Source organism: Ictidomys tridecemlineatus, chromosome 10 (genome assembly GCF_052094955.1).
Source record: "Ictidomys tridecemlineatus isolate mIctTri1 chromosome 10, mIctTri1.hap1, whole genome shotgun sequence".
Lineage (NCBI taxonomy): Eukaryota > Metazoa > Chordata > Mammalia > Rodentia > Sciuridae > Ictidomys > Ictidomys tridecemlineatus.
In genome coordinates, this window is record NC_135486.1 from 110,704,983 (window position 1) to 110,721,182 (window position 16,200).

At 43.8% G+C, this 16,200-nt stretch overlaps 1 protein-coding gene across 11 annotated transcripts in view; it reads left to right on the plus strand.

Moving 5' to 3' along the window:
• Positions 1-16,200, plus strand: part of Zscan25 (zinc finger and SCAN domain containing 25) — a 44,518-nt gene that overhangs the window by 814 nt on the left and 27,504 nt on the right. For 6 of the 11 annotated variants that reach the window (XR_013426830.1, XM_078023756.1, XM_078023758.1 and 3 more), the window contains exons 2-5: positions 2,007-2,415; positions 3,463-3,664; positions 4,246-4,337; positions 5,485-5,608. Coding sequence is in view for 10 of the 11 variants with exons in the window: in XM_078023756.1 (XP_077879882.1) it covers positions 2,007-2,415; positions 3,463-3,664; positions 4,246-4,337; positions 5,485-5,608 (827 nt within the window). In the remaining variant the exon portion in view is untranslated. Of the gene's footprint in view, positions 1-190; positions 1,898-2,006; positions 2,420-3,462; positions 3,665-4,245; positions 4,338-5,484; positions 5,609-10,523; positions 15,966-16,200 lie in introns of those variants that run through there. The other 5 variants (XM_078023749.1, XM_078023748.1, XM_005339743.5 and 2 more) reach the window with 4 other exon arrangements.

Consider the following 16,200-nt stretch of genomic DNA (forward strand, 5'->3'; position numbering starts at 1 on the left):
TCTATTACAAGCCTCTTTCTCAGTATTACTTGGACTTACATTAATCTCTCCTTTTCAACGCCTCATGTTTTTTTATTTATTTTTTTTAAGAGAGAGAGAGAGAGAGAGAGAGAGAGAGAGAGAGAGAGAGAGAAAATATTTTTTAATATTTATTTTTCGGTTTTTGGCGGACACAACATCTTTGTATGTGGTGCTGAGGATGGAACCTGGGCCGCAAGCATGGCAGGCAAGCGCGCTACTGCTTGAGCCACATCCCCAGCCCCAACTCCCCATGTTTTTCATCTATACCAAGTATTTGGGGAGGCAGACCTTGGCATATATTTTTCTCTGTTTTCTTCTTTAGCCAAACACATCATCACATCCAAGCCACTAGCAAAGTTGTTAATTTTGCCTCAAAATGTTTTGATTTTTGTCTGCTTTGTCACCACCCTAACCTAAAGACCTGTCATCTTTTGCTTGAACCATCTGAAATACTGCTTCCCTTTTTGTATCCTCTATTCTCTGTTGACACACAGTGTGATTTTTTAAAAAATACGTAGTTCCCCACTACACTAAGAAATAAGTGTAAAGCCCATAATTCTTATGGTGGCGCAGGCCCTGGGTAATCTGATTTCTGTCTGGCTCTGGGAGCTTTTCTCATGCAGCTCTGCCCCTCACTCTGCTGAAGCCACTTTGGCTTGTTCTTGATCATACAGAGTGATTTCTAGGTGGGAATGCTCTTTGAATGACTGGCTCACTCTCTATCCTGTAGGTTTCAATTAAGTATCATGTCTTAAGAAAAAACTTCTTCCAGCAAGTTACATAACTGGAAGTAGTTTTTTTCTGCTGTTCCCTGCATGTTTCAAGAGTCAGTGTACTTAGAGTCTGTGCTTGTACAGCATTCTGACATTCTCAGCTGAACAGGGCTAGATGAGTGTAAAATTTTATAACTAGTGGAATCCATTTGAACAACATTGTAATAAATGGTCTTGCTGCTGATACTGCAACAAACAAAACAAACAACAAAAAAACTCTTCAACCTCTTCAAGTCTGTTGTCGCCACTAACAGAGCACCTTATTTATTCCATTTCTAGAACTTGTCCTCACTTGTAATTTTATGTATTTTCTTCGTTATTTTTTGTCTGCTGTATTAGTATGAGTTTCAAGAAGACAAGTTCCTTGTCTTTTTCTTGTTTCTGCATGCCTGGGAAAATGTGTACACACACACACACACACACACACACACACACACACACACATACACACATACACACACACATACACACAGTCATGCATTGCTTAACCATGGAGACACGTCCTGATAAATGCATTTTGTGTTGACATCATTGAATATGATGTCACAGACTTGGAATGACCTTGTGATACAATCAAGAGATGTGGGAAACACAAGATGTATGAGATTGCTTTTGGTGCAATACAGCATACTGTTTTATAGTAAATTTTTGTATTTTAATAGTAGAAGGAGGGTACTCTGAACATAACAATGAAAAGTATAGACTAGTAAATATGTGAGCTAATAACATAGTCATTTATTATTAGTAGAAGTAGGCTATGCTTTTTCACTAGTCAGTGAAAATACTTCAGGTCTATTATAATCTTAAGGGACCAATGTCATATAGACCACTGTTATGTGGTATGTGATTATGTGTGTGTGTTGAATGTGTTTCCTTTAGTATTGAAAGAGTGGGCCCTCATGACTAACCTAGTTATATAGTCCAGTTTATATTATTCCCTGATTGTTTTATTTTGTCTCCAGTGAGGTCTTAAGCTACTTTGGGATGTAAGCTCTTATATATTTTCTATTTATTCTCTGTATCTAATAGGTGCTTGGCAAAATCATTTAGCTGACTTGACGTTCAAGGCATACTTTCAGCCTTTTGAAAATGCATCATTGCAGGTCATTGCCATGTTATTCTGCAGAATGTTCATTAATGTAGACAAAAGTGGGATGGTCTGAGCTTTCATGTGTTTTGTGTTCTCAAAAAAATTTATGCTGTCATTCTCAGTCTTCTGAGAGGGAATGTGAAGATGCTTAAAGAGCGTCCAGGGATGGCGGAAGATTCTCAGCAGCAAATGGGTATTCCTGTGGTGAAAATGGAGAAAGAGTTGCCATGGGGCAGGGCAAGAGAAGACTCCAGTCCTGAGACTTTTCGCCTGAGGTTTCGGCAGTTCCGCTACCAGGAGGCAGCGGGTCCCCAAGAAGCCCTCAGGGAGCTCCAAGAGCTCTGTCGTGGGTGGCTGAGGCCTGAGCTGCACACCAAGGAGCAGATCCTGGAGCTTCTGGTGCTGGAGCAGTTCCTGACCATCCTGCCTAGGGAGTTTTATTCCTGGATCCGAGATCACGGCCTGGAGAGTGGCAAGGCTTTGGTGACCATGGTGGAGGACTTGACAGAGAATGCGCTGGAGGCCAAGGCGGTGGGTGAGAAGAGGGTATCCGGGTCTTTTGCTGTTGCCATGGGAAGGGGTTCTAAAGAATTGAGAGGTTTGAGGAAGCAGTGGAGTGGATGAGGTGTAGAACCACCCCTCTGCTCCTAGACTGCTGAGGAACTTTTTGGAGAGTGGTGGGTTTTTCAGCTGGAAGAGCTGTTCCCAGGGAAGATGCTGGTGTGCAGATGGTCCTGATGCTCCTCTTCAGGCCTTAGAGCAGAGGTCTGGCCCTGATTCCTTTGTGAGTTTCAGGCCTTAAGAAAGCAATTGTGATTGTTTTTAGGTCCCCAGCCCTGCCTTGGGGGAGATACCTGTGGGTACAGGGAACCCACTGGTTGCCCATATCTGTACTGTTTCCATGTTGGCCACTTCAGCTCTTGGGGCTCCTGTGTGATTTTGTGGTGCTGTTCTGATGATATCAGCTGACGGCACCATAAATGTTGCCTGGGACTCTGGCCATGTTGCTCTCATTGTGTGGCACAGTCACCTGATTGATGGCTGGGAAAAGAGGGCAAGGGACAATCAGCCTTCCTCCCACACAGGAGCTTAAAAGAGGACCAGGAAGGACTTTGTTTTTGTGAGTGCGTCTCAGTGTGAGTCCTCCTGGTTGTCCTTGCTCTTTGTAGAACTGCTGTTTTCATTAGCTAATTTATTACAGTGTCTGGGCTTTGCAGTTAAAAAATTTTTGCTTTTACAACTGGGAAGTTTATTTTCTAATAGTGTGTTTTGCTTAGGTTCTCAGCAGGACAGCATTTGGGCTCTTAGAAATAGTATTCATGGGAAATTTGATCAGTGTCAAGGCAGTTAACAACTTAAGCTTGTCAAATAGCATGGGCAGAGACAGTTGCTCAGGGCCTGATAAAGGGAGTGTCACTTCCTTTCCACCTCCTGTCTGATGTTGGAGGAGGAGCTCAGCTGGCTTTTCCTTTGTCTCTCTTGAAGCCACAGTGGTTCTCCTTTTAGGTTTTAATTCAACTCCCATCATAACAGTCTTGACTCAGCCTCATTTTAATTGATGTTGGGAATTTTTCTTAGGTTCCATGCCACATGCAGGGAGAACAGCAGAAGACAGCCCTTGGCAGAGGTGCTTGGGAGCCAGGCGTCCACCTGGAGCCAGTGGAGGTCAAGCCTGAGTGGGGGATGCCCCACGGGGAAGGAATTCAAGTCCTAGACCAAAGAACGGAAGAGCAGCTAAGTCAGGACCCTGGAGATGGGACACAGGCCTTCCAAGAACAGGGTAAGATGCAGATAGCGAAGATGGAAGGGCACAGGGAACTGCTCTGTACCAACTGTCACCACCCTGTCCTTCAAAAAACCCAGCAGTAGTATGTGCAAGGTGTAATTCTGAATGTTCCCGGTTATTTCCTTGACCTCAGTAGGAAACTGAGATGAAATCGTGTACTGTGCCTTGACCCTGGTTTCGGGAAGGCATGTCTAGAATCATGTTCTTTTATTGTTTCTACTTCCTCATATGCCTTCTAGAAACTACCAGGAACTGTGCAATGGATGTGGGAATGTTTATTAAGTGGGAAGACAAACCATACCCCTCAAAGTAATAAGTGACTTTTTTTTGTTACTGAATCTCAAAGAAGTTATTCCTGAGTGTGGCCAGGGAGCATGACAGAGTTGGGACAGTCTTCACTGCTGAAGACAGGGTAGGGGACACTCAGATACCCCTGTGTGGGTCATTGTGGCACCAAGGCACTTTTCTCTGGAGTTTGCAGGTTTCTGAGGTTGTGTGACTTGGATGGGGGACATCTTTGAATGGGATGATTGTCAACAATGTTGATCTTTCTCCTGCTTTTTGTCTCTACTCAGCACTCCCTCTTCTTCAGATGGGTCCAGGCCTCCCTCCAATGAACACCAGAGACCAAGAGATGGCAGCTGGGTTTCTTTCAGCAGGAGCACAGGTGAACCATGCCTCTGCCCTTTTGGAGATCCTGATGCTACTTTGACTAATGTACATTTTCCCCAAAGCTCCACTATGCAAAGCGCCATCCAGAGAGTGGAGTCGCTTGGCCTTTCTACCTCTGCTAATACAGCTGTGTCGTTTTCTCCATTCTGCCACCATCCCCAGTTGTTAATTTGCACTGACTCTTATACCTGGACCTTAAGCCACTGATTGATGTGTTGGTATTTCTCTTACCATGAGGAGGAAGACATTGAGAGAATCCCTGTAGGTGTGTGTCTGCTACGGTGGTTACCCCAGAGATAGATGTCCTTTGTGGGTGCTTCTGCTGCTGCTGCTCTGGAGATGTCCCAGGGATGGCAGCTGGCTCAGGCTGGGGCTCCTGGAGCCCTGAGCAGTGTCTCTTGGTCTATATTTGCCATCCCAGGAGTGGAGGCCCTGTTAATACTTGCAAACCTGCTGCACAGGGTAATGAGAGCACAGATGGGAGGCTCTCGCCCCAGTTGGAATCCCTTCCACAGGGTGCTAAGTATGACCAGGGATGTGGGATTTCCCATGGGACACTTTTCTGAAGGATGTGAGTCTTAAGTTAAGGACTTTCTTGAAGAAGTAAAATAATTATTTGACAGAACAAAAAAAGAAGCAAGTCATATCTTACCTATGGCTAAAGCCATATTTGGGCATCGAGGCTGGGCTATTTCCCGTTCCTGAGGTTTGCAGGGTCGAGGAGCGACAGTGTTTTTTCCAGTTGGTTAGACCAATCCCTTCTGCCATAGAGTTTCTTCCTGGTGTAGTGAATGAGAAAATGAGGACCCAATTCTTTTAATGTGGTGTCATTCTTAAGATGGGGCTTGAGAGGGTGTGGGGCAACTCCCAGGCTCTGTGATGCCTGATGATGCAGGTGACCAAGTGGCATGGCAGCTGGAGTTGTGGGGACAAGCTGAGCTGCTGAAGCAGAGACTCAAGTCAATTACTCTTTCACTGAATTGTCAGGAGGTAGTTGGTTCATTTCCCAGGGCACTGAGAGGCTGGTTTCCTTCTGTTGTCTTACTCTGCTCAGCCCTGTGCTGTTCCCTCTGATCACTGTGGCCATTAGATGGTTCTTCTTTAGGGACTGTCTCTTTATTTATAGCAATCTGTTGTTTCAGGGATTGGGGACCTTTAAAGACATGGCCCTGCCTTTTCCTGAGGAGGAGTGGAGGCATGTGACCCCAGCCCAGATTGACTGCTTTGGGGAATATGTGGAACCACAGAACTGTGGGGTCTCTTCAGGTAAGGCTCTGTCTCCACCCCAAAGGTGAGAGGCTGAGGTGTTTTGAAAGCTCCAGGTCAGGGATCTTGCCCTAACCTGGTGTTGCTGACAAAGGAAGTGGATTTCATGGCAGGTGAGGAGGGAACATGGGCCAGCTGTAGGGAGCATTCCTTTGTCAAGAGGAGGCAGACAGGGGCTGGGGATGTGGCTCAAGCGGTAGCGCGCTCGCCTGGCATGCGTGCGGCCCGGGTTCGATCCTAAGCACCACATACCAACAAAGATGTTGTGTCCGCCGAGAACTAAAAAATAAATATAAAAAATTCTCTCTCTCTCCTCTCTCGCTCTTTCTTAAAAAAAAATAAATAAATATTTTTAAAAAAAAAAAAAAAAAAAAAAGAGGAGGCAGACAATAGAGCAGGAAAACACGAGGCAGCTCTTCTGGCTCCAATGAGACAGGTCAGTCATTAGCATCCCTAGACATCTGTGTGTGTCCCTAGCTGCCTTCGGAGCAAGAGGGAAAACAGCCAAAAAGGAGCACCTGGTCTTATTCATTCAGCAAGTGTTTATTGAGCACTCCCTGAGTGCAGGCCTCACACAGTAGCTTTGTGTTGGGGCAGGAAGTGGCCTGGACTAAAATACAGGAGAGAATTGGAGCATTCTCTGTGTGTATGTGTGCACACGTGCGGTAAGAATTTAGAAATGGGACAGGTAAGTGTGGGCTTGTGTCACAGAGGAAGCAGACTCTCGATGGGCCTGCCTCAGGTGGTGGCTGGGTTTGACCTGTGGTTGCACTGATAGGAGCCCATAGGGGAGGAGGGAGCAGGAGTGAGGCCAGGACTGGCAGTGCAGGGTGAGGGCCTGTGGGGAAGCCAGCAGAGTGCACTACAGGGCATGGGGACTAGGGACCAAGGAGCAGGGGGGAGAATCTTTGTGGGTTGAATGAGAACAGTGGGGAGAAGAAGAAAACGTGGCTGGGAACAAGCCTCCCCTGTTCCCCGCTAACTCTTTTTCCTTTCAAAACCTTGTATTTTATGTGTTGACCCTTCATCTGTACAGACTCCATCTGACCTTTCTCACCTTGAAATACATTGAAGGATGAGCAAGAGGGTCATGTGCTTCTTTCAGGATGCAAGAGGCTCCATCCTGACTTTCTCTCTTCCTAACCATGACCATCTAATTTGACCTCTTCAGGTCTCAGTTTCTTCAGTCATGAAATGACTCACATGGCCTCATGGCATTGTGAGCACAAAATGTGTGGCAAACATGGTGCTAGCACATATTTTTTTTTTTTTTTTTTTGTGGTGCGGGGGGTCGACCCAGGGCCTTGTGTATGGAAGGCAAGCACTCTACCAACTGAGCTATATCCTCAGCCCACATGTTTTTATTAGTTGTGCAAATATTGTTTTTTGGGAGGGGGTTTTGCCCAACTTTGATTTTTTTCCACAATTTTTATTCATGCATTATAGTTGTACATAACGATGGGTTTGTTGTTCCGTGTTTGTACATGCACACATAGAACAATGTAGTTTGGCCAGGATCATTCCCTGGCACTTCCCTTTCTCCCTGCCTTCCACCCCTGGGTCCTTTTCCTCCACTGATCTCCCTTGGATTTTCATGAAAGATCCCCCGCCTTTTCTTTTCATTTTTTCTCTCTAGCTTCCACATAGGAGAGAAAACATTTGACTCTAGACCTGAATTTGACTTATTTTGCCTAACATAATGGTCTCTAGTTCCATCCATTTTCCTGCAAATGACAGAATTTCATTTTTCTTTATGGCTGAGTAAAACTCCCTGTGCATATATACCACATTTTCTTTATCCATTCATCTGTTGATGGACATCTGGTTCCATAGTTTGGCTGTTGTGAATTGTGCTGTTATAAACATGGGTATGCCTTATCACTATAGTGTGATCACTTTAATTCTTTAGGGTAAATACTGAGGAGTGGTATAGCTGGGTCACATACTGTTTCCATTACTAGTCTTTTGAGGAACCTTCATATTGATTTTAATAGTGGTTGTATTATAATCCCACCAACAGTGTAAAAATTGTTTTTCTTTTTCTCCACATTCTCTCCAGCATTTATTTTTGTATTCTTGATGACTGCCATCCTGATTGGTGTGAGATGAAATCTCAGTGCAGTTTTGATTTACATTTCCCTAATTACAAATGATGTTGAACATTTTTGCAAATATTTGTTGGTCATACTTGTACAAATATTATTAACTGATTCTTTCATAAGTCAGCATTCATTCATTTTATTTACCCACAGAGATTTATTTGTCACTTACTATATGGCCAGTGCTTTACCATTCACTATGAAGAGTTAAAATGCTTTCCTCCAGGGTCTTAGAGTTCTGGTGAAGAGGCCAGGTGCATGGTCATTTTGGAATAGGGTGGAGCACCAGGTAGGGGGAATTGGGGACCTGTGTCCAGGGCAAGGTGATGTGGGTGGCAAAAGATGCTGGTGTGTTTTACATAGAAGTTTGTAATTGCAACAGGGTAAAAGATGTGCAAACTTTGGAGATAAATACACAAGGCAGGGGCTCCCGTGATGTGCCCTGGATAGAAGTCCCAGCTTCCCAGAGCTCTAATCCCCATTAGCTGTGTGCCTCTGCAGTGATGCCTTTCCATCCTCAAGAGTGCTTACCCTGTCCTGGCTATTTCTGACTTCTAGAGACCCTGGTGCGTGTTTGTCCTCTCACCAGCCCCGCGTCTCCAAACAGCCTGGATACACATCCCTAAGTGTTTCTGCTAGGTGGCATGGTGTGCCTCTGTTTGGGTACATCACAGGAGCCCCTGCTTTGTGCAGTTATCTCTGTTTTCCAAGTGTACCATCTGCTATGAATTCCAGCCTTCAGGTCTACCTGGGATTCAGTCCCAGAACTTGCAAAGATAGCAGTGTGGGACAGGACCAAGCTGCTTAATTTATAAGGAGGAGATGAGTTTGGGGAGACTGCTGGGCCAGGTGGGTTCTCAGCTCCCTTTCAGGCCTTGGTCTGTTGTCATTAGAGAGTGACTAACTGCCAGCCTTATGGTCTGGATCATAAATGCAGTTATGGGAGCAAACAGATGGAGGTTGGGCTGGTGCAGGAATTTGGAAGCTGATTTGGAATAATGGATGCAGAGAGTAGCATATGCACACACTGACTCCAGGAGACTTGTTTGCAAGATGGTTAAGACCCTGGGGTGAAAGATGAGTGTTCAGAAGAGAAAGAAAGAGGGGTTGCGTAAGTAGGGTGAGACTAGCTGAGGGCTGTGGGCTCTGGTAGAAGTTTGCAGTGTTGAGTAATGTGATGAAAGTGTTATTGCAATTGACCTCTAGGGTGAAGGAGATACAGGCATAGGGCCAGAGCAGGAACCAGACTTGGCAGTGGTGAAGAAGGTGGTTTACCAAGACGTTTTTCCAAGGATTGGTCACCAATTAGCTAGAGAAGAGGAGAGAGTAGAGTCAAAGAGGAGGCTGAGATCCTGGCTATTGGACTGGAAAACTGGTGCTACTGTGAGAAAGGAAGGGAAGTGCTTTCCTAAGGGGGAGGAGAATGGAGGGTTCCATCTTGAGTTTGAGATCCAGGGGGAGATTCTCTGGAAGTAGCTGGAAATCAGTGCCTGGTCTAAGGGCTAAAATCATACCACCTACCATTGCATACCTGCTGTGTATACAGGAACCTTTATCAGTATACTATCCATTTTGAAGATGAAGAAAGTAAAGCTCAGAGAGATTAATTGATTTTTTCCATAATCCCATAGCTATTAAGTAGCCAGTGCCACATTCAAAACCAGTTCTCTGACTCCATTCTCTTTGTAGTAATGTGTCTTTGTCTTAGTGTTTTCATTTCTGCCTAGATATTTTATTTATTTCCCTCCAGCTTTATATTTAAACATTTGCTGTAAAAACTTTCAAACCTACAAAAAAATCCCACAAAAATCACTAAGACTAGTGTACCGTTATAGTGAACACACTTATACCTTTGTTTTTTCAATAATTGTTAATATTTGCCATATTTATCTATAAAATGCATTTTCAGAATAATTTTGGAAATGGAGCCATTTGATCTTTCACTCCTAAATACTTCAACATGCGTCTCCTAACAAGGACATGTGACCTTCATGACCTCATGGTGTGGAGCTGTAATTAATTTGTTTTTTCATGGAGAGGATCCACACAGGAGAAAAGGTTCATTTGGGTAGTTTCCAGTTTTGAAGTGTTAGGAGTAGGAAAACTGAAACTAAGTACCACGTATGAACTTTAACTAGCCCCTGGGGAAATCTGCACATGAACTCAATATTATGTACGTGGAACTTATATTTATTTTCTTAGGTGGAGTTATGATCCTAAATATATGTAGTCCTGGTAGCTGTACCAGCACAGAATTGGTTTGTAACTGGAGCTTCAGTTACAGATTGGGCTCCTTCCTTCAGCCAGCATCTCCCTGCGCAGTTCCCTGCCAGGCTCCTAGGGGGCCCAGATTAATGATACTTGGTTAGGTAGAGGGAGCAGGGTATGCAGGGCCAGGTTATTGGAATGGGTTTGTAATTATTTGAGGAAGGCAGAACATGTAGGTGAATGTAAATTAGCATTTGCAGCAAAGTTATGTGTAAATAAGTGCTAATTGAGGATATCAGTGCAGAAGAGGCTAGGGGACGAGAATAACCAGGGTGTATTTCTCAGAATCACTGAGCTAGATTTTGAAGAAAAGTCTGAAAATGAGAGGGGATTAAAATTTGGCATATATTCTGTATGAGGGTAGGGAGTGGGAAGAAGTAAAGGAAGTTCTGAGTTTAGGATCCACAGAAGTGAAAGGTGTTGAAGTTGTTAGTCACAGGGAAAAGAGAAGCTGCTCTCAGTGGGCCATCCTTGGAAGCAAAGCTCTGACACATAAATTACCTTTGGTAGCTACCATGGAATCAGTCTTGGTCTCTTTTCTCCTGTAGGCATTGGGAGCAAGGAAAAGGAGTCAAAACCCCAGCAGGAAGACCTTAAAGGGGCATTTGCTGGGCTGTCAACTGAGAGGTTTGGGGAAGCTGCTGTCCCTGGACCTGGGCTGGGAGGAGCCTGTGAACAGGAGCCTGGGGAATCCGGGAGTGGCCTGCTAGGACTTCCTGCTTCGCAGCACAGTGTCTCCTTGCCTGAGGATCTCAAAGCGCAGAGTTCCTTCTGGAAGCCTTTCCAGTGCCCCGAGTGTGGGAAAGGCTTCAGTCGGAGCTCCAATCTCGTCAGACACCAGCGAACCCATGAAGAGGAGAAGTCCTATGGCTGCATGGAGTGTGGGAAGGGCTTCACCTTGAGGGAGTACCTCATGAAGCACCAGAGGACCCATCTGGGAAAGAGGCCCTACGTGTGCAATGAGTGCTGGAAGACCTTCAGCCAGAGACACCACCTGGAGGTCCACCAGCGGAGCCACACAGGGGAGAAGCCCTACAAGTGCGGGGACTGTTGGAAGAGCTTCAGCCGGAGGCAGCACCTGCAGGTGCACCGGAGGACGCACACCGGTGAGAAGCCCTACACCTGCGAGTGCGGCAAGAGTTTCAGCAGGAATGCCAACCTGGCTGTGCATCGGCGAGCCCACACCGGGGAGAAGCCCTATGGGTGCCAGGTGTGCGGGAAGCGGTTCAGCAAAGGGGAGCGGCTGGTCCGACACCAGAGGATCCACACGGGAGAGAAGCCTTACCACTGCCCCGCCTGCGGTCGGAGCTTCAACCAGAGGTCCATTCTCAACCGGCACCAGAAGACCCAGCATCGCCTGGAGCCCCCGGTGCAGTGAGGGCACCACCTGAGGAATCCCTGCCCCAGGGTATCCTTCATCTTTTTGATGGGCTTGGAGGACAAGCAGTGATGGCATGCAGGAAGGCTCTCGGGCCATTTCCTTTCCACTGACTCAGACCCAGGCGGAGGACAAGTCTGGCTTATTGAGAGCTCCCAGAGGGCACAGCCACCCATGCCTCCTATCTAAGTGGTGCCTATGGTTTTTCTGGTAACCTTTAAGGGAAACAGTATTCTGAACTTTAGTTCAGGCTGGGATTTTTCCGTCAGTTGAGTGTTTGGACACACCTCCAAGTCCAGTAGTAGGGGCAGAATTTTGTCAGTGGTTGGCAGCTTGAAGCTCATTATCCTGGGTCTCTATCCTGCCTGTGAGATCTGGCTCAGACTCACCCCACACTTTTCCATTTACAAATATTTATTAAACACCTACTATGCTCCTGGCACTGAGAATACCGTGGTGAATGACAGACACAGATAATCCTTGTTATCACAGAGGATTCCAAAGTGCGTTGTGTTGCAAGGGCCATGTGAGGGCCTCCTGTCACATTCTGCCAGCCTGCTCCTTGCTGGACCTCACCTCGGCCTCCACCCCGCTGGGATCTTCTCTCAGGCAGCCTCCTTTGTTTTGCTTCATTTGTAGCCTTTTTCTCTGATTGTAATATTCTTCCCTCATCTGTAAAGTTTTCCCATCCCAGCATATTCCTTGCACTATAACAACAGCTATTAGGAAATTAATATTTTGCTATTGATCATGAATAAACATAAACCGTATTTTTAAAAAATGTTGCATTCTGCCAAAAGATTAGATTAAATGAGTCTGAAAGGTGAACTAGTATTAATGCCCTATATCATGGCACTTTATCTGACATATAAAAATGCTTTTCTATATTTTTTAAAAAATTTTTTTTATTGTTTTAGTTTTAGGTGGACACAGTATCTTTATTTAATTTTATGTGGTGCTGAGGATTGAACTCAGTGCCTCATGTATGTTAAGTGAGTGCTCTACCACTGAGCCACAACCCCAGCCCTTTCTATATGTTCTTATCTGATTCATTTCATAAGTAATTAGGCCCTGCAATGTGCCTGGAACTCTTCTGGTACTTGAGATACATCAGTGAATGTGATAGGGGAAAATTTCTAACTCTGCAGATTGCGTGTTTTAGTGATGCACTTGATCTTCAGAATCTGTGGATACTTCCATGAGCCCTCTGGGCCTGGCAGGTGTTCTTGGTCCTGTTGGCGTACTTCCCTGAGTTGCAGTCACCACCTATCTCTTAATAGTCTCTGTCCTTTTCATCTGGACCCTTACTTCCCGAGATACTTGGGGTCCTGGACACCAATTAGAGATGATAAAGTGGTAGTGACCTATTTTTCATGAGTGCTGATTCAGGAAAACTGATGTTTGTAGGCATTTATAACATTTCTTTAAGAATTAGAAGCTGCAGTATTTTTAACTGTGTTTACATTTTCTTATATTATTTTGCCATCAAAAAGGGTTTTCTTGCTGTTTAAGATTCTGGGCCCGGCATAATGAGGATGAATTGCACTGCAGCAACATTGTTATGCTGTGCCTTGAACACTGGCTGCTAAGTTTTTCTTTTGTCAACTGTGTGTCATTATAATTGCAAGATGTCATTTGTTTGATGGTACCTTGTAATGTCATATTCTTTGAGATTTCTTTCCCCCATTCTGCACTGCAAATGAGATAAGTGGTAGTGATGAGCATTTGTATTACGCAGTCCACTTGGAAACATGTGCTTTTATCACCTATTTCCTGGCAGGCAGCCACAAGTTTACTTTTGACTTAGCAAATAACCCTTTTGGTCCTCCTGGCTTATCTGTGGGGACTGTGAAGTTGTGCTAAACTAGGGTGAAGTGTTATTGAGTCATCCACACAGGGCTGCTGCAGAGGTCCATATGGAAAACCAGTCTCCCAGCCCCCCAATTCTTAGACAAGTTTGGCAAGACAGCCAGTGCCCTGCCAGCCAAGCCCAGTTGGAGGCTTCCTGTCCTCAGGATTTGGGATAGACTCGCTTGAGTGTATTTTTTCCAAAAAATCTGTCTCTCAAAGCCAGGCAGGGACCATGGAGGCTGCTGTATTAGTGTCTGTATTTACTTGAATTAAGTTATTGATTGATTTTGATCATGCACTTAGCTGAACAGGCCTCTGGGTTTTCAGCCAGTTGGAATCTCTTGAGAGAAACTTCAGTAGGAGCTGAGCCTTGCCTTCCTGCTCATTTGTCCTCTTCCATGTCTGCTCTGAGGCCAAAGCATATGGACAATGTTTTCAAAAAGCTTCCATTAAAAGGGAGTTTTTCCCATGGAATTATAGTAGCCTTGTTTTTTATACCCATTGAAATGTCAAATATTTTGCTGTTTTCTATACATTTCTATTCTTCTGGAATTTTATTTCATACCTCTCTCTGTTTATTATCTACCTATCTGTAAATTTTCTGAAGTCTAGGACATGTGAAAGAAAGCTCAGGAGAAATCTTTCATTAGGAAGTTAATGATCTTGTATCTTTGGGCACAGTTGGGGTTCACCACTAATACAAAAAAGTGATATCTAAAATTTTGAACTGTTTAATATAAAAATCTATAACAGAATTGCCAACCCTCAGAATTTCCTTGATGGCTACCTTCTCTCTTTTCATGGGAACCATTTTATAATAGAAAATTTCAAACGTGTAAATGAATCCTTGTGTAGTCATCATTTGACTTTTATTTTAAACTCAGCCAATCTTGATTTCTCTCTACCCACTGCTTCCTCCTTGTCTTCTTCCCTCACTGAAGTGTTTTAAAGCACATTCCAGATGTTTATAAATATTTTGGTATGTGCCTCTGAAAAGTAAGAGCTCTTTAAAAAGATGAATAATTCTTTAGTGTCAAAATATCCAATGATTTTTAAAAACACTAAAATTTTAAAATTACAATTTGTTGGGCCGGGGATGTGGCTCAAGCGGTAGCGCGCTCGCCTGGCATGCGTGCGGCCCGGGTTCAATCCTCAGCACCACATACAAACAAAGATGTTGTGTTCGCCAAAAACTAAAAAATAAATATTAAAATTCTCTCTCTCTCTCTCTCTCTCTCTCTCTCTCTCTCTCTGTCTGTCTTAAAAAACAAAACAATTTGTTGCTTTGTCTTCTAAATTTCATAACCATCTGTCCTTCATTTCCTTGAAATTTATCATTGAGAAAACTGTATTATTTATACTATATACTTTTTTTTAACATTCTGAATTTTGTTATTTGCATATCCCTGACATTATTTAACTATTTCTCTGCCCTCTGTATTAACTGAGAACTCAGAGATATAGAGGTATAGCCAGATTTGTCTTTCCCATTTTGGCAAGAACACATTACAATGGTGGCACATATGGCTATTTCTCTTTATATGATGTTAGGAGTCTAGATCATATATTTCATTAGTAATAATGATGAACAATTATAAAGTACTTAAAATTTATAAATAAATTATCATTTAATAGCTGGAATACTTCTGTAAGAAATTTCCCCTCATTTACCTGTTTTCACGTTAATGAACTGATAGATTTGCTTCCTGTAAAGGTGATCCTTTTTTGTTGTTTTTGCAGAGCTGGGGATGGAAACCAGGGTCTCATTCCTAGGCAAGCACTCCACCACTAGTGTTGGTGAGGAGGTGGAGAGTTGGCACTCTCCCATTTGCTAAAATGGTACAGGTGATGTAGAAAACAAATTTGGTGCTTCCTCAAAAAGTTAGACATAAGTAACCATATGACCTAGTAATTCCACTTCTAGTTATATACCTGCGAGAATTGAAAATCAAACAGATTCATGTACCCACATATTCATAGCAGTGCAATTCACAATAGTCAAAAGATGGAAGCAACCCAAATGTCCATCAGCAGATGAATGTACAGACAAATTGTGGCTTGTGGCACATGATGGAACATGATTCAGTCAAAGATTGAAATGAAGAACTGACACCTGCCACAACATGGATGAACCTTAAAAATATGCTAAGTTAAAGAAGCTAGTCATAGCCTGGGAATATAGACTATAGTGCATTGGTAGAGTGCTTGCCTTGCATGCACAAGACCCTAGGTTCAATTCCCAGCATTGCCTCCCCCCGCCCCCCCCCCCCAAAATGCCAGTCATGAAAAATCCACATAGGGAAGTGTCTAGAATGGATAAACCCATAGAGGGAGACACCTAATGGTTGTTATCAGTGCATGGAAGAGGGGAGAGTGAGGAGGAACAGCTTAATGGGTATAAGATTTTATGTTGGGGTGATGGGTATGTTTTGGAACCAGGCAGAAGGGGTGGTTGTATAACACTCTTTGAGTATAACACATGCCACTGACTTATTCATAATAAAATGATTCATTTTATATTATATGAATTTTACCTTTGTACATTAAAAAAATCTCAGAAATATTAACATTATAAGACATGTTGCTATGGTGCTTATCCAAACCAGTGATGTATGCAGGGTCCCTGCCTAGCCTCCAGCCTCCTGCTTACTGAGGTCAAGTCTTAATTCCAGACACACAAAATCTATAGCCTGATTTGTAAACTGATTGCTTCCTTATTAGTCGTAATTAAAATTCAGGCCCTATACCTTGCAACCAAGAATTGGTGCACATGCTCAATAATTCTTACAGTTTGACTGTGTTTTCCAAAGTTCATATGTTGGACTCCTAATCCCCAAAGCAGCAGAGTGAAGACATGGAACCTTTAAGAATTGTTTAGGCCATGAATGGATTAATGTATTATGGCAGGAATGGACCAGTTATTATGGGATTGGTTCCTGATGAATGGATGAGTTTGGATACCTTCCCTTCTTATGCATGTTTTCTTGTTCTTGTAC